The 17,435-nt window shown below is 55.9% G+C and overlaps 1 protein-coding gene across 1 annotated transcript in view; it reads left to right on the top strand.

Annotated features, from left to right (window-relative positions):
- LOC140387104 (glycogen synthase kinase-3 beta-like) overlaps positions 1-17,435 on the top strand; it is a 79,579-nt gene that overhangs the window by 53,514 nt on the left and 8,630 nt on the right. Inside the window, exon 7 of the mRNA XM_072470113.1 lies at positions 11,979-12,085. Within this exon, the coding sequence (XP_072326214.1) occupies positions 11,979-12,085 (107 nt within the window). The remainder of the gene's footprint in view (positions 1-11,978; positions 12,086-17,435) is intronic.

Genomic DNA, 17,435 nt, shown 5'->3' with positions numbered 1-17,435 from the left:
AGGTAGACAGATTTTGGAAAAGAGTAAAAACAACAGGGTTGTGGTGATGGGAGACTTCAACTTCCCCAATATTGACTGGGACTCACTTAGTGCCAGGGGCTTAGACGGGGCGGAGTTTGTAAGGAGCATCCAGGAGGGCTTCTTAAAACAATATGTAGACAGTCCAACTGGGGAAGGGGTGGTACTGGACCTGGTATTGGGGAATGAGCCCGGCCAGGTGGTAGATGTTTCAGTAGGGGAGCATTTCGGTAACAGTGACCACAATTCAGTAAGTTTTAAAGTACTGGTGGACAAAGATAAGAGTGGTCCGAGGATGAATGTGCTAAATTGGGGGAAGGCTAATTATAACAATATTAGGCGGGAACTGAAGAACATAGATTGGGGGCGGATGTTTGAGGGCAAATCAACATCTGACATGTGGGAGGCTTTCAAGTGGCAGTTGAAAGGAATACAGGACCAGCATGTTCCTGTGAGGAAGAAGGATAAATACGGCAATTTTCGGGAACCTTGGATGACGAGTGATATTGTAGGCCTCGTCAAAAAGAAAAAGGAGGCATTTGTCAGGGCTAAAAGGCTGGGAACAGACGAAGCCTGCGTGGAATATAAGGAAAGTAGGAAGGAACTTAAGCAAGGAGTCAGGAGGGCTAGAAGGGGTCACGAAAAGTCATTGGCAAATAGGGTTAAGGAAAATCCCAAGGCTTTTTACACGTACATAAAAAGCAAGAGGGTAGCCAGGGAAAGGGTTGGCTCACTGAAGGATAGGCAAGGGAATCTATGTGTGGAGCCAGAGGAAATGGGCGAGGTACTAAATGAATACTTTGCATCAGTATTCACCAAAGAGAAGGAATTGGCAGATGTTGAGTCTGGAGAAGGGGGTGTCGACAACCTGGGTCACATTGTGATCCAAAAAGACGAGGTGTTGGGTGTCTTAAAAAATATTAAGGTAGATAAGTCCCCAGGGCCTGATGGGATCTACCCCAGAATACTGAAGGAGGCTGGAGAGGAAATTGCTGAGGCCTTGACAGAAATCTTTGGATCCTCGCTGTCTTCAGGGGATGTCCCGGAGGACTGGAGAATAGCCAATGTTGTTCCTCTGTTTAAGAAGGGTAGCAAGGATAATCCCAGGAACTACAGGCCGGTGAGCCTTACTTCAGTGGTAGGGAAATTACTGGAGAGAATTCTTCGAGACAGGATCTACTCCCATTTGGAAGCAAATGGACGTATTAGTGAGAGGCAGCACGGTTTTGTGAAGGGGAGGTCGTGTCTTACTAGCTTGATAGAGTTTTTCGAGGAGGTCACTAAGATGATTGATGCAGGTAGGGCAGAGGATGTTGTCTATATGGACTTCAGTAAGGCCTTTGACAAGGTCCCTCATGGTAGACTAGTACAAAAGGTGAAGTCACACGGGATCAGGGGTGAGCTGGCAAGGTGGATACAGAACTGGCTAGGCCATAGTAGGCAGAGAGTAGCAATGGAGGGATGCTTTTCTAATTGGAGGGCTGTGACCAGTGGTGTTCCACAGGGATCAGTGCTGGGACCGTTGCTCTTTGTAGTCTATATAAATGATTTGGAGGAAAATGTAACTGGTCTGATGAGTAAGTTTGCAGACGACACAAAGGTTGGTGGAATTGCGGATAGCAATGAGGACTGTCGGAGGATACAGCAGGATTTAGATTGTCTGGAGACTTGGGCGGAGAGATGGCAGATGGAGTTTAATCCGGACAAATGTGAGGTAATGCATTTTGGAAGGTCTAATGCAGGTAGGGAATATACAGTGAATGGTAGAACCCTCAAGAGTATTGAAAGTCAAAGAGATCTAGGAGTACAGGTCCACAGGTAATTGAAAGGGGCAACACAGGTGGAGAAGGTAGTCAAGAAGGCATACGGCATGCTTGCCTTCATTGGCCGGGGCATTGAGTATAAGAATTGGCAAGTCATGTTGAAGCTGTATAGAACCTTAGTTAGGCCACACTTGGAGTATAGTGTTCAATTCTGGTCGCCACACTACCAGAAGGATGTGGAGGCTTTAGAGAGGGTGCAGAAGAGATTTACCAGAATGTTGCCTGGTATGGAGGGCATTAGCTATGAGGAGCGGTTGAATAAACTTGGTTTGTTCTCACTGGATCAAAGGAGGTTGAGGGGAGACCTGATAAAGGTATACAAAATTATGAGGGGCATAGACAAAGTGGATAGTCAGAGGCTTTTCCCCAGGGTAGAGGGGTCAATTACTAGGGGGCATAGGTTTAAGGTGAGAGGGGCAAGGTTTAGAGTAGATGTACGAGGCAAGTTTTTTACGCAGAGGGTAGTGGTGCCTGGAACTCGCTACCGGAGGAGGTGGTGGAAGCAGGGACGATAGGGACATTTAAGGGGCATCTTGACAAATACATGAATAGGATGGGAATAGAAGGATACGGACCCAGGAAGTGTAGAAGATTGTAGTTTACTCGGGCAGCATGGTCGGCACGGGCTTGGAGGGCCGAAGGGCCTGTTCCTGTGCTGTACATTTCTTTGTTCTTTGTTGTTTATTGTGTATTGAGTCTGAAGAGATAGGAGAGGTCTTGAAAGAGTACTTTTCTTCTGTATTTACAAATGAGAGGGGCGATATTGTTGGAGAGGACAGTGTGAAACAGATTGGTAAGCTCGAGGAAATACTTGTTAGGAAGGAAGATGTGTTGGGCATTTTGAAAAACTTGAGGATAGACAAGTCCCCCGGGCCTGACGGGATATATCCAAGGATTCTATGGGAAGCAAGAGATGAAATTGCAGAGCCGTTGGCAATGATCTTTTCGTCCTCACTGTCAACAGGGGTGGTACCAGGGGATTGGAGAGTGGCGAATGCCGTGCCCCGTTCAAAAAAGGGACTAGGGATAACCCTGGGAATTACAGGCCAGTTGGTCTTACTTCGGTGGTAGGCAAAGTAATGGAAAGGGTACTGAAGGATAGGATTTCTGAGCATCTGGAAAGACACTGCTTCATTCGGGATAGTCAGCACGGATTTGTGAGGGGTAGGTCTTGCCTTACAAGTCTTATTGAATTCTTTGAGGAGGTGACCAAGCATGTGGATGAAGGTAAAGCAGTGGATGTAGTGTACATGGATTTTAGTAAGGCATTTGATAAATTTCCCCATGGTAGGCTTATGAAGAAAGTAAGGAGGCATGGGATAGTGGGAAATTTGGCCAGTTGGATAACGAACTGGCTAACCGATAGAAGTCCGAGAGTGGTGGTGGATGGCAAATATTCAGCCTGGATCCCAGTTACCAGTGGCGTACCGCAGGGATCAGTTCTGGGTCCTCTGCTGTTTGTGATTTTCATTAATGACTTGAATGAGGGAGTTGAAGGGTGGGTCAGTAAATTTGCAGACGATACGAAGATTGGTCGAGTTGTGGATAGTAAGGAGGGCTGTTGTCGGCTGCAAAGAGACATAGATAGGATGCAGAGCTGGGCTTAGAAGTGGCAGATGGAGTTTAACCCTGAAAAGTGTGAGGTTGTCCATTTTGGAAGGACAAATATGAATGCGGAATACGGGGTTAACGGTAGAGTTCTTGGCAATGTGGAGGAGCAGAGAGATCTTGGGGTCTATGTTCATACATCTTTGAAAGTTGCCACTCAAGTGGATAGAGCTGTGAAGAAGGCCTATGGCGTGCTCGCGTTCATTAACAGAGGGATTGAATTTAAGAGCCGTGAGGTGATGATGCAGCTGTACAAAACTTTGGAAAGGCCACATTTGGAGTACTGTGTACAGTTTTGGTCGCCTCATTTTAGGAAGGATGTGGAAGCTTTGGAAAAGGTGCAAAGAAGACTCACCAGGATGTTGCCTGGAATGGAGAGCAGGTCTTACAAGGAAAGGTTGAGGGTGCTAGGCCTTTTCTCATTAGAACGGAGAAGAATGAGGGGCGACTTGATAGAGGTTTATAAGATGATCAGGGGAATAGATAGAGTCGACAGTCAGAGACTTTTCCCCCGGGTGGAACAAACCATTACAAGGGGACATAAATTGAAGGTGAAAGGTGGAAGATGTAGGAGGGATATCAAAGGTAGGTTCTTTACCCAGAGAGTAGTGAGGGCATGGAATGCACTGCCTGTGGAAGTAGTTGAGTCGGAAACATTAGGGACCTTCAAGCAGCTATTGTATAGGTACATGGATTACAGTAAAATGATATAGTGTAGATTTATTTGTTCTCAAGGGCAGCACGGTAGCATTGTGGATAGCACAATTGCTTCACAGCTCCAGGGTCCCAGGTTCGATTCCGGCTTGGGTCACTGTCTGTGCTGAGTCTGCACGTCCTCCCCGTGTCTGCGTGGGTTTCCTCCGGGTGCTCCGGTTTCCTCCCACAGGCCAAAGATGTGCGGGTTAGGTGAATTGGCCAATGATAAATTGCCCTTAATGTCCAAATTGCCCTTGGTGTTGGGTGGAGGTGTTGAATTTGGGTAGGGTGCTCTTTCCAAGAGCCGGTGCAAACTCAAAGGGCCGAATGGCCTCCTTCTGCACTGTAAATTCAATGATAATCTATGATAAATCTAGGACAAAGGTTCGGCACAACATCGTGGGCCGAAGGGCCTGTTCTGTGCTGTATTTTCTATGTTCTATGTTCTATGTATGTCACGGGGGTGTGTGATGCGTGCAGCCTGTAGGTCACGGGGTGTGATGCGTGCAGCCTGTAGGTCACGGGGTGTGATGCGTGCAGCCTGTCGGTCACGGGGTGTGATGCGTGCAGCCTGTCGGTCACGGGGTGTGATGCGTGCAGCCTGTAGGTCACGGGGTGTGATGCGTGCAGCTTGTATGTCACGGGGTGTGATACGTGCAGCTTGTATGTCACGGGGTATTATACGTGCAGCCTGTATGTCACGGGAGGGAGTGGGGAGTGGGTGGTGGGGCATGTGTTTTGTGCCGCCTTTATGCCACGGGGTGTGATACGTGCAGCCTGTATGTCACGGGGGAGTGACCTGTGCAGCCTGTATGTCATGGGGTGTGTGATCCGTGCAGCCCGTATGTCACGGGGTGTGATGCATGTAGACTGTCTGTCACGGGGTATGATATGTGCAACCGGTCTGTCACGGGGTGCGATACGTGCAACCTGTAGATCACAGGGTGTATGATTCGTGCAGACTATGTCAAGGGGTGGGGTGTTGATACGTGCAGCCTATATGTCATGGGGGTGTGATCTGTGCAGCGTGTCTGTCGTGGGCTGTGATGCGTGTACGCATGTCATGGGGTGTGATGCGTGTAGCCTGTATGTCATGGGGTGTGATGCGTGTAGCCTGTATGTCACGGGATGTGATGTGTGCAGCCTGTAGGTTACGGGGTGTGATGCGTGCAGCCTGTAGGTCACGGGGTGTGATGCGTGCAGCCTGTATGTCGCGGGGTGTGATACGTGCAGCCTGTATGTCACGGGGTGTGATGCGTGCAGCCTGTATGTCACAGGGTGTGATGCGTGCAGCCTGTAGGTCACGGGATGTGATACGTGCAGCCTGTATGTCGCGGGGTGTGATACGTGCAGCCTGTATGTCCCGGAATGATCCCGGCCAGGTGGTTGAAGTTTCATAGAACATAGAACATTGCAGCGCAGTACAGGCCCTTCGGCCCTCGATGTTGCGCCGACCTGTGAAACTACTCTAAAGCCCATCTACACTATTCCCTTATCGTCCATATGTCTATCCAATGACCATTTGAATACCCTTAGTGTTGGTGAGTCCACTACTGTTGCAGGCAGGGCATTCCATGCCCTTACTACTCTCTGAGTAAAGAACCTACCTCTGACATCTGTCATATATCTATCTCCCCTCAATTTAAAGGTATGTCCCCTCGTGCTAGACATCACCATCCGAGGAAAAAGGCTCTCACTGTCCACCTTATCCAATCCTCTGATCATCTTGTATGCCACAATTAAGTCACCTCTTAACCTTCTTCTCTCTAACGAAAACAGCCTCAAGTCCCTCAGCCTTAACTCATAAGATCTTCCCTCCATACCAGGCAACATTCTGGTAAATCTCCTCTGCACCCTTTCCAATGCTTCCACATCCTTCCTATAATGCGGCGACCAGAATTGCACGCAATTCTCCAAATGCGACCGCACCAGAGTTTTGTACAGCTGCAACATGACCTCATGGCTCCGAAACTCAATCCCTCTACCAATAAAAGCTAACACACCGTACGCCTACTTAACAATCCTCTCAACCTGGGTGGCAACTTTCAGGGATCTATGTACATGGACACCGAGATCTCTCTGCTCATCCACACTGCCAAGAATCTTACCATTAGCCCAGTACTCTGTCTACCTGTTATTCCTTCCAAAATGAATCACCTCACACTTTTCTGCATTAAACTCCATTTGCCACCTCTCAGCCTTATCAAACGCTTTACTGAAATCCATATACACCACATCAACTGCTTTACCCTCATTCACCTGTTTGGTCACCTTCTCAAAGAACTCAATAAGGTTTGTGAGGCACGACCTACCCTTCACAAAACCATATTGACGATCTCTAATCAAATTATTCCTTTCCAGATGATTATACATCCTATCTCTTATAAACCTTTCCAAGATATTGCCCACAACAGATGTAAGGCTCACTGGTCTATAGATACCGGGGTTGTCTCTACTCCCCTTCTTGAACAAGGGGACAACATTTGCTATCCTCCAGACTCCTGTCACTATTCCTGTAGACAAAGATGACTTAAAGATCAAAGCCAAAGGCTCAGCAATCTCCTCCCTCGCTTCCCAGAGTAGGATAAATCCCATCCGGCCCAGGGGACTTATCTATTTTCACACTTTCCAGAATTGCTAACACCGCCTCCTTCTGAACCTCAAGCCCTTCTAGTCTAGTAGCCTGAATCTCAGTATTCTCCTCGACAACATTGTCTTTTACCCTGTGTGAATACTGACGAAAAATATTCATTTAGCACTTCTCCTATCTCCTCGGACTCCAAGCACAACTTCCCACTACTGTCCTTGACTGGCCCTACTCTTACCCTAGTCATTCTTTTATTCCTGACATATCTATAGAAAGCTTTAGGGTTATCCTTGATCCTACCTGCCAAAGACTTCTCATGTCCCCTCCTGGCTCTTCTTAGCTCTCTCTTTAGGTCCTTCCTAGCTAACTTGTAACTCTCGAGCGCCCTAACTGAACCTTCATGTGTCATCTTTATATAAGCCTCCTTCTTCCTCTTGACAAGTGTTTTGACTGCTTTAGTCCAATGCATCCTAAGTCTTGCCTCATCGCATCATAATTGCCTTTCCCCCAGATATAACTCTTGCCCTGCGGTATATACCTATCCCTTTCCATCACTAAAGTAAATTTAATCGAATTGTGCTCACTAGCACCAACGTGCTCACCTACCTCCAAATCTAACACCTGTCCTGGTTTATTACCCAGTACCAAATCCAATACGGCCTCGCATCTCGTTGGCCTATCTACATACTGTGTCAGGAAACCCTCCTGCACACGGACAAAAACGGACCCATCTAAAGTACTCGAACTATAGCGTTTCCAGTCAATATTTGGACAACTACCCTGTTGCTTTCGCTCCTATCCAGAATCATCTTTGCAATCCTTTCCTCTACATCTCTGGAACTTTTCGGAGGCCTATAGAAAACCCCTAACAGGGTGACCTCTCCTTTCCTGTTTCTAACCTCAGCCCATACTACCTCAGTAGACGAGTCCTCATTAAACGTCCTTTCTGCCACGGTAATACTGTCCTTGACTAACAATGCCACTCCTCCCCCTCTTTTACCACCTTCCCTGAGCTTACTGAAATATCTAAACTCCGGCACCTGCAACAACCATTCCTGTCCCTGCTCTATCCATGTCTCCGAAATGGCCACAACATCGAAGTCCCAGGTACCAACCCATGCCGCAAGTTCACCCACCTTATTCCGGATGCTCCTGGCATTGAAGAAGACACACTTTAAACACCTTCCTGCCTGCCGGTACACTCCTGCAACTTTGAAACCTTACTCATGACCTCACTACTCTCAACCTCCTGTATACTGGAGCTACAATTCAGGTTCCCAAGCCCCTGCTGAACTAGTTTAAACCCCCCCCGAAGAGCATTAGCAAATTTCCCCCCCAGGATATTGGTACCTCTCTGGTCCAGGTGTAGACCATCCCGTTTGTAGAGGTCGGTGATTACTTTGGGAACAGCGATCACAATTCCGTAAGTTTTAGAATATCATGGACAAAGACAGGAGTGGTCCTAAAGGAAGAGTGCTAAATTGGGGAAAGGCCAAGTATAACAAAATTCGGCAGGAGCTAGGGAATGTGGATTGGGAGTAGCTGTTTAATGGTAAATCCACATTTGAAATGTGGGAGTCTTTTAAGGAAAGGTTGATTAGAGTGCAGGACAGACCTGTCCCTGTGAAAATGAGGGATAGAAATGGCAAGATGAGGGAACCATGGATGACGGGTGGAATTGTGAGACTAGCTAAGATGAAAAAGGAAGCATACATAAGATCTCGGCGATTTAGAACTGATGAAGCTTTGGAGGAATATCTGGAAAGTTGGACAAATCTCAAACGTGCAATAAAGATGGCTAACAGGGTTAAGGAAAATCCCAAAGCCTTTTATTCGTATATAAGGAGCAAGAGGGTAACTAGAGAAAGGATTGGCCCACTCAAAGACAAAAGAGGGAATTTATGCGTGGAGTCAGAGGAAATGGGTGAGATTCTTAATGAGTACTTTGCATCGGTATTCACCAAGGAGAGGGACATGATGGATGTTGAGGCTAGGGATGGATGTTTAAATACTCTAGGTCAAGTCAGCATAAGGAAGGGGGAAGTTTTGGGTATTCTAAAAGGCATTAAGGTGGACAAGTCCCCAGGTCCGGTTGGGATCTATCCCAGGTTACTGAGGGAAGCGAGGGACGAAATAGCTGGGGCCTTAACAGATATCTTTGCAGCATCCTTGAGCACGGGTGAGGTCCCGGAGGACTGGAGAATTGCTAATTTTGTCCCTTTGTTTAAGAAGGGTAGCAGGGATAATCCAGGGAATTATAGACTTGTGAGCTTGACGTCAGTGGTAGGCAAACTGTTGGAGAAGATACTGAGGGATAGGATCTATTCACATTTGGAAGAAAGTAGACTTATCAGTGATAGGCAGCCTGGTTTTGTGCAGGGAAGGTCATGTCTTACAAACCTAATAGAATTCTTTGAGGAAGTGACAAAGTTAATTGATGAGGGAAGGGCTGTAGATCTCATGTACATGGACGTATAAGGCGTTTGATAAAGTTTCCCATGGCAGGTTGATGGAAAAAGTGAAGTTATATGGGGTTCAGGGTGTACTAGCTAGATGGATAAAGAACTGGCTGGGCAACAGGAGACAGAGAGTAGTGGTGGAAGGGAGGGTCTCAAAATGGAGAAAGGGATCCGTGCTCGGACCACTGTTGTTTGTGATATACTTAAATGATCTGGACGAAGGTATAGGTGGTCTGATTAGCAAGTTTGCAGATGATACTAAGATTGGTGGAGTTGCAGATAGCGAGGAGGACTGTCAGAGAATACAGCAGAATATAGATAGATTGGAGAGTTGGGCAGAGAAATGGCAGATGGAGTTCAATCCAGGCAAATGCGAGGTGATGCATTTTGGAAGATCTAAGTCAAGAGCGGACTATACGGTCAATGGAAGAGTCCTGGGGAAAATTGATGTGCAGAGAGATCTGGGAGTTCAGGTCCATTGTACCCTGAAGGTGGCAACGCAGGTCAATAGAGTGGTCAAGAAGGCATACAGCATGCTTGCCTTCATAGGACAGGGTATTGAGTACAAGAGTCGGCAGGTCATGTTACAGTTGTATAGGACTTTGGTTAGGCCACATTTGGAATACTGCGTGCAGTTCTGGTCACCACATTCCCAAAAGGATGTGGATGCTTTGGAGAAGGTGCAGAGGAGGTTCACCAGGATGTTGCCTGGTATGGAGGGTGCTAGCTATGAAGCAAGGTTGAATAGATTAGGATTGTTTTCGTTGGAAAGCCGGAGGTCGAGGGGGGACCTGATTGAGGTCTACAAAATTCTGAGAGGTATGGACAGAGTGGATAGCAACAACCTTTTTCAAAGAGTGGGGGTGTCAATTACAAGGGGTGACGATTTCAAGGTGATAGGGGGAAAGTTTGAGGGAGATATGCGTGGAAAGTTTTTTACGCAGAGGGTGGTGGGTGCCTGAAACGCTTTGCCAGCGGAGGTGGTAGAGGTGGGCACGATAGCATCATTCAAGATGCATCTAGATAGATATATTAACAGGCGGGGAACGGAGGGAAGTAGATCCTTGGAAAATAGGTGACAGGTTTAGATAAAGGATCTGGATCGGCGCAGGCTGGGAGGGACGAAGGGCCTGTTCCTGTGCTGTAATTTTCATTGTTCTCTTTGTTCTTTGTCACGGTGTGTGATGCGTGTAGCCTGTAGGTCACGGGGTGAGAAGCGTGCAGCCTGTATGTCATGGGGTGTAATGCATGTAGCCTGTATGTCAAGGGGTGTGATACGTGCAGCCTGTAGATCACGGGGTGTGAGGCGTGCAGCCTGTATGTCACGGGGTGTGATATGTGCAGCCTGTATGTCTTGGTGTGTGATGCATGTAGCCTGTATGTCATGGTGTGTGATGCGTGCAGCCTATAGGTCACGGGGTGAGATGCGTGCAGCCTGTCTCTCTCTGGGTGTGAGATTCATGCAGACTGTATGTCAAGGGGTGGAGTGGGGGTGTGATGCGTGTAGCCTGTATGTCATGGGGTGTGATGCATGCAGCCTGTATGTCACGGGGTGTGCTATGTGCAGCCTGTATGTCACGGGGTGTGCTATGTGCGGCCTGTATGTCACTGGGTGTGATATGTGCAACCTGTATGTCAGGAAGTGTGATACATGCAGGTGTATGTCACTGGGTATGATGCTTGCAGCTTGTATGTCACTGGGGTGTGATATGTGCAGCCTGTGTGCCACGGGGATGTATGATGCCTGTATGTCACGGGGTGTGATGCGTGCAGCCTGTATGTCACAGGGTGGGTTGTGATGCGTGTAGCCTGTAGGTCACAGGGTGTGATGCGTGCAGCCTGTATGTCACGGGGTGTGATACGTGCAGCCTATATGTCACAGGGTGGGGTGTGATGCGTGTAGCCTGTAGGTCACAGGGTGTGATGCGTGCAGCCTGTATGTCACGGGGTGTGATGAGTGCAACCTGTATGTCACAGGGTGGGGTGTGATGCGTGCAACCGGTGTGTCGCGGGGTGTGATAAGTTCAGCGTGTATGTCATGGGGGTGGGGGATTCGTGCAGCCTGTATGTCGTGGGGTGGGGGGGGGTGATACATGCATCGTATATGTCACGGGCTGTGATGCATGTAGCCTGTGTCATGGGGTGTGATGCGTGCAGCCTGCAGATCAGTGGGTGTGATGCGTGCAGCCTGTACGTCACGGGGTGTCGTGCGTGCTGCCTGTATGTCACTGGGTGTGATATGTGCAGCATGTATGTCGGGAAGTGTGATACGTGTAGTCTGCATGTCATGGGGTGTGGTGCGTGCAGCCTGTATGAGACGGGGTGTGATGCGTGCAGCCTGTATGTCAGGGGGTGTGTTGCCCTCGTGCTGCACCCAAGAATGCTCCCCTGTGTGCTGTGTTAGCTGGTTGAATGGCCACCTTATCACGAGTAATGTTTTACATTTTATCATGTGGTATGCCGCACATGTATAATGTTACCATGTTTTGCAGGCCATTCTTGCTCAATATAAAGGTCCTGTTGGCTGGGTGTGATCCCATCTCTCACGTATCCGCAGCTGGTTGCCTCATGTTGAGGGCATTCAAGGCAGTTACGTTGATCGTGCCCCCTCCGGCTTCTCGTGCCCATTTGCCGACTTTGCAAGTCAAAGAGGATAGTGAACATGACCGTTAACTTGTGTCTGACTGGTGTGTGTTCAGCCCTTCACTGCCTTACACGTTACTGTACATGAAAGAAAGGGGGGTTCCCTGCTATGCTAGCCTAAAATTATGTTTCTGTTGATTACAGTGCGAAGCAGCTTGTCAGGGGAGAACCTAATGTATCATACATCTGCTCACGGTACTATCGAGCACCAGAGCTTATCTTTGGAGCAACAGACTACACATCAACCATTGGTGAGCGATCAGAGAGAGAATGCACACTGACCAGCACAGAGAGAAAGAGAGAGTCGAGGAGAGAGAGAGGAGAGAGAGAGAGAGAGACATTCCAGTGAGCGTGAGAGACGGGGAGTGAGCGTGAGAGACGGGGAGTGAGCGTGAGAGACGGGGGAGTGAGCGTGAGAGACGGGGAGTGAGCGTGAGAGACGGGAGTGAGCGTGAGAGACGGGGAGTGAGCGTGAGAGACGGGGAGTGAGCGTGAGAGACGGGGAGTGAGCTGTGAGAGACGGGGAGTGAGCGTGAGAGACGGGGAGTGAGCGTGAGAGACGGGGAGTGAGCGTGAGAGACGGGGAGTGAGCGTGAGAGACGGGGAGTGAGCGTGAGAGACGGGGAGTGAGCGTGAAGACGGGGAGTGAGCGTGAGAGACGGGGAGTGAGCGTGAGAGACGGGGAGTGAGCGTGAGAGACGGGGATGAGCGTGAGAGACGGGGAGTGAGCGTGACAGACGGGAGTGAGCGTGAGAGACGGGGAGGAAGGGTGAGAGGGCGCGTGCGGGAGGGAGGAAGGGTGAGAGGGCGCGCGCGGGGGAGGAGGAAGGGTGAGAGGGCGCGCGCGCGGGAGGGAGGAAGGGTGAGAGGGGCGCGCGCAGCGTGAGGGAGGAAGGGTGAGAGGGCGCGCGCGCGTGAGGAGGAAGGGTGAGAGGGCGCGCGCGGCGTGAGGGAGGAAGGGTGAGAGGGCGCGCGCGCGTGAGGGAGGAAGGGTGAGAGGGCGCGCGCGCGTGAGGGAGGAAGGGTGAGAGGGCGCGCGCGCGTGAGGGAGGAAGGGTGAGAGGGCGCGCGCGTGAGGGAGGAAGGGTGAGAGGGCGCGCGCGTGAGGGAGGAAGGGTGAGAGGGCGCGCGCGTGAGGGAGGAAGGGTGAGAGGGCGCGCGCGTGAGGGAGGAAGGGTGAGAGGGGCGCGCGCGTGAGGGAGGAAGGGTGAGAGGGCGCGCGCGTGAGGGAGGAAGGGTGAGAGGGCGCGCGCGTGAGGGAGGAAGGGTGAGAGGGCGCGCGGCGTGAGGGAGGAAGGGTGAGAGGGCGCGCGCGTGAGGGAGGAAGGGTGAGAGGGCGCGCGCGCGCGCTGTGAGGGAGGAAGGGTGAGAGGGCGCGCGCGCGCGCGTGAGGGAGGAAGGGTGAGAGGGCGCGCGCGTGAGGGAGGAAGGGTGAGAGGGCGCGCGCGTGAGGGAGGAAGGGTGAGAGGGCGCGCGCGTGAGGGAGGAAGGGTGAGAGGGCGCGCGCGTGAGGGAGGAAGGGTGGGAGGGCGCGCGCGCGCGTGAGGAAGGGTGGGAGGGCGCGCGCGCGAGGGAGGAAGGGTGAGAGGGCGCGCGCGCGAGGGAGGAAGGGTGAGAGGGCGCGCGCGCGAGGGAGGAAGGGTGAGAGGGCGCGGGAGGAAGGGTGAGAGGGCGCTGCGCGCGCGTGAGGGAGGAAGGGTGAGAGGGCGCGCGCGTGAGGGAGAAGGGTGAGAGGGCGCGCGCGTGAGGGAGGAAGGGTGAGAGGGCGCGCGCGTGAGGGAGGAAGGGTGAGAGGGCGCGCGCGCGTGAGGGAGGAAGGGTGAGAGGGCGCGCGCGGGAGGGAGGAAGGGTGAGAGGGCGCGCGCGCGCGGGAGGGAGGAAGGGTGAGAGGGCGCGCGCGCGTGAGGGAGGAAGGGTGAGAGGGGCGCGCGCGCGCGGGAGGGAGGAAGGGAGAGAGCGCGCGCGCGGGAGGGAGGAAGGGAGAGAGCGCCGCGCGCGGGAGGGAGGAAGGGAGAGAGCGAGCGCGCGGGAGGGAGGAAGGGAGAGAGCGCGCGCGGGAGGGAGGAAGGGAGAGAGCGCGCGCGCGGGAGGGAGGAGGGAGAGAGCGCGCGCGCGGGAGGGAGGAAGGGAGAGAGCGCGCGCGCGGGAGGGAGGAAGGAGAGAGCGCGCGCGCGGGAGGGAGGAAGGGAGAGAGCGCGCGCGCGGGAGGAGGAAGGGAGAGAGCGCGCGCGCGGGAGGGAGGAAGGGAGAGAGCGCGCGCGCGGGAGGGAGGAAGGGAGAGAGCGCGCGCGCGGGAGGGAGGAAGGGAGAGAGCGCGCGCGCGGGAGGGAGGAAGGGAGAGAGCGCGCGCGCGGGAGGGAGGAAGGGAGAGAGCGCGCGCGCGGGAGGGAGGAAGGGAGAGAGCGCGCGCGCGGGAGGGAGGAAGGGAGAGAGCGCGCGCGCGGGAGGGAGGAAGGGAGAGAGCGCGCGCGCGGGAGGGAGGAAGGGAGAGAGCGCGCGCGCGGGAGGGAGGAAGGGAGAGAGCGCGCGCGCGGGAGGGAGGAAGGGAGAGAGCGCGCGCGCGGGAGGGAGGAAGGGAGAGAGCGCGCGCGCGGGAGGGAGGAAGGGAGAGAGCGCGCGCGCGGAGGGAGGAAGGGAGAGAGCGCGCGCGCGGGAGGGAGGAAGGGGAGAGAGCGCGCGCGCGGGAGGGAGGAAGGGAGAGAGCGCGCGCGCGGGAGGGAGGAAGGGAGAGAGCGCGCGCGCGGGAGGGAGGAAGGGAGAGAGCGCGCGCGCGTGAGGGAGGAAGGGAGAGAGCGCGCGCGCGTGAGGGAGGAAGGGAGAGAGCGCGCGCGCGTGAGGGAGGAAGGGAGAGAGCGCGCGCGCGTGAGGGAGGAAGGAGAGAGCGCGCGCGCGTGAGGGAGGAAGGGAGAGAGCGCGCGCGCGTGAGGGAGGAAGGGAGAGAGCGCGCGCGCGGTGAGGGAGGAAGGGAGAGAGCGCGCGCGCGTGAGGGAGGAAGGGAGAGAGCGCGCGCGCGTGAGGGAGGAAGGGAGAGAGCGCGCGCGCGTGAGGGAGGAAGGGAGAGAGCGCGCGCGCGTGAGGGAGGAAGGGAGAGAGCGCGCGCGCGTGAGGGAGGAAGGGAGAGAGCGCGCGCGCGTGAGGGAGGAAGGGAGAGAGCGCGCGCGCGTGAGGGAGGAAGGGGAGAGAGCGCGCGCGCGTGAGGGAGGAAGGGAGAGAGCGCGCGCGCGTGAGGGAGGAAGGGAGAGAGCGCGCGCGCGTGAGGGAGGAAGGGAGAGAGCGCGCGCGCGTGAGGGAGGAAGGGAGAGAGCGCGCGCGCGTGAGGGAGGAAGGGAGAGAGCGCGCGCGCGTGAGGGGAGGAAGGGAGAGAGCGCGCGCGCGTGAGGGAGGAAGGGAGAGAGCGGCGCGCGCGTGAGGGAGGAAGGGAGTGGAGGAAGAGAGCGCGCGCGCGTGAGGGAGGAAGGGAGAGAGCGCGCGCGCGTGAGGGAGGAAGGGAGAGAGCGCGCGCGCGTGAGGGAGGAAGGGAGAGAGCGCGCGCGCGTGAGGGAGGAAGGGAGAGAGCGCGCGCGCGTGAGGGAGGAAGGGGAGAGAGCGCGCGCGCGTGAGGAGGAAGGGAGAGAGCGCGCGCGCGTGAGGGAGGAAGGGAGAGAGCGCGCGCGCGTGAGGGAGGAAGGGAGAGAGCGCTGGGAGGGCGCGCGTGAGGGAGGAAGGGAGAGAGCGCGCGCGCGTGAGGGAGGAAGGGAGAGAGCGCGGCGCGCGTGAGGGAGGAAGGGAGAGAGCGCGCGCGCGTGAGGGAGGAAGGGAGAGAGCGCGCGCGCGTGAGGGAGGAAGGGAGAGCGCGCGCGCGTGAGGGAGGAAGGGAGAGAGCGCGCGCGCGTGAGGGAGGAAGGGAGAGAGCGCGCGCGCGTGAGGGAGGAAGGGAGAGAGCGCGCGCGCGTGAGGGAGGAAGGGAGAGAGCGCGCGCGCGTGAGGGAGGAAGGAGAGAGAGCGCGCGCGCGTGAGGGAGGAAGGGAGAGAGCGCGCGCGCGTGAGGGAGGAAGGGAGAGAGCGCGCGCGCGTGAGGGAGGAAGGGAGAGAGCGCGCGCGCGTGAGGGAGGAAGGGAGAGAGCGCGCGCGCGTGAGGGAGGAAGGGAGAGAGCGCGCGCGCGTGAGGGAGGAAGGGAGAGAGCGCGCGCGCGCGTGAGGGAGGAAGGGAGAGAGCGCGCGCGCCGCGTGAGGGAGGAAGGGACGAGAGCGCGCGCGCGCGTGAGGGAGGAAGGGAGAGAGCGCGCGCGCGCGTGAGGGAGGAAGGGAGAGAGCGCGCGCGCGCGTGAGGGAGGAAGGGAGAGAGCGCGCGCGCGCGTGAGGGAGGAAGGGAGAGAGCGCGCGCGCGCGTGAGGGAGGAAGGGAGAGAGCGCGCGCGCGCGTGAGGGAGGAAGGGAGAGAGCGCGCGCGCGCGTGAGGGAGGAAGGGAGAGAGCGCGCGCGCGTGAGGGAGGAAGGGAGAGAGCGCGCGCGCGCGTGAGGGAGGAAGGGAGAGAGCGCGGCGCGCGTGAGGGAGGAAGGGAGAGAGCGCGCGCGCGTGAGGGAGGAAGGGAGAGAGCGCGCGCGCGTGAGGGAGGAAGGGAGAGAGCGCGCGCGCGTGAGGGAGGAAGGGAGAGAGCGCGCGCGGCGTGAGGGAGGAAGGGAGAGAGAGCGCGCGCGCGTGAGGAGGAAGGGAGAGAGCGCGCGCCGTGAGGGAGGAAGGGAGAGAGCGCGCGCGCGTGAGGGAGGAAGGGAGAGAGCGCGCGCGCGTGAGGGAGGAAGGGAGAGAGCGCGCGCGCGGTGAGGGAGGAAGGGAGAGAGCGCGCGCGCGTGAGGGAGGAAGGGAGAGAGCGCGCGCCGCGCGTGAGGGAGGAAGGGAGAGAGCGCGCGCGCGCGTGAGGGAGGAAGGGAGAGAGCGCGCGCGCGCGGTGAGGGAGGAAGGGAGAGAGCGCGCGCGCGCGTGAGGGAGGAAGGGAGAGAGCGCGCGCGCGCGTGAGGGAGGAAGGGAGAGAGCGCGCGCGCGCGTGAGGAGGAAGGGAGAGAGCGCGCGCGCGCGTGAGGGAGGAAGGGAGAGAGCGCGCGCGCGCGTGAGGGAGGAAGGGAGAGAGCGCGCGCGCGCGTGAGGGAGGAAGGGAGAGAGCGCGCGCGCGCGTGAGGGAGGAAGGGAGAGAGCGCTGCGCGCGCGTGAGGGAGGAAGGGAGAGAGCGCGCGCGCGCGTGAGGGAGGAAGGGGAGAGAGCGCGCGCGCGCGTGAGGGAGGAAGGGAGAGAGCGCGCGCGCGCGTGAGGGAGGAAGGGAGAGAGCGCGCGCGCGCGTGAGGGAGGAAGGGAGAGAGCGCGCGCGCGCGTGAGGGAGGAAGGGAGAGAGCGCGCGCGCAGCGTGAGGGAGGAAGGGAGAGAGAGCGCGCGCGCGCGTGAGGGAGGAAGGGAGAGAGCGCGCGCGCGCGTGAGGGAGGAAGGGAGAGAGCGCGCGCGCGCGTGAGGGAGGAAGGGAGAGAGCGCGCGCGCGCGTGAGGGAGGAAGGGAGGAGAGCGCGGCGCGCGCGTGAGGGAGGAAGGGAGAGAGCGAGCGCGCGCGCGTGAGGAGGAAGGGAGAGAGCGCGCGCGC

The sequence above is a fragment of the Scyliorhinus torazame genome, chromosome 12 (assembly GCF_047496885.1).
Source record: "Scyliorhinus torazame isolate Kashiwa2021f chromosome 12, sScyTor2.1, whole genome shotgun sequence".
In the NCBI taxonomy this organism is placed as follows: domain Eukaryota; kingdom Metazoa; phylum Chordata; class Chondrichthyes; order Carcharhiniformes; family Scyliorhinidae; genus Scyliorhinus; species Scyliorhinus torazame.
The sequence above is the reverse complement of the archived record's forward strand: the minus strand, read 5'-3'. Positions and strand labels throughout refer to the sequence as shown.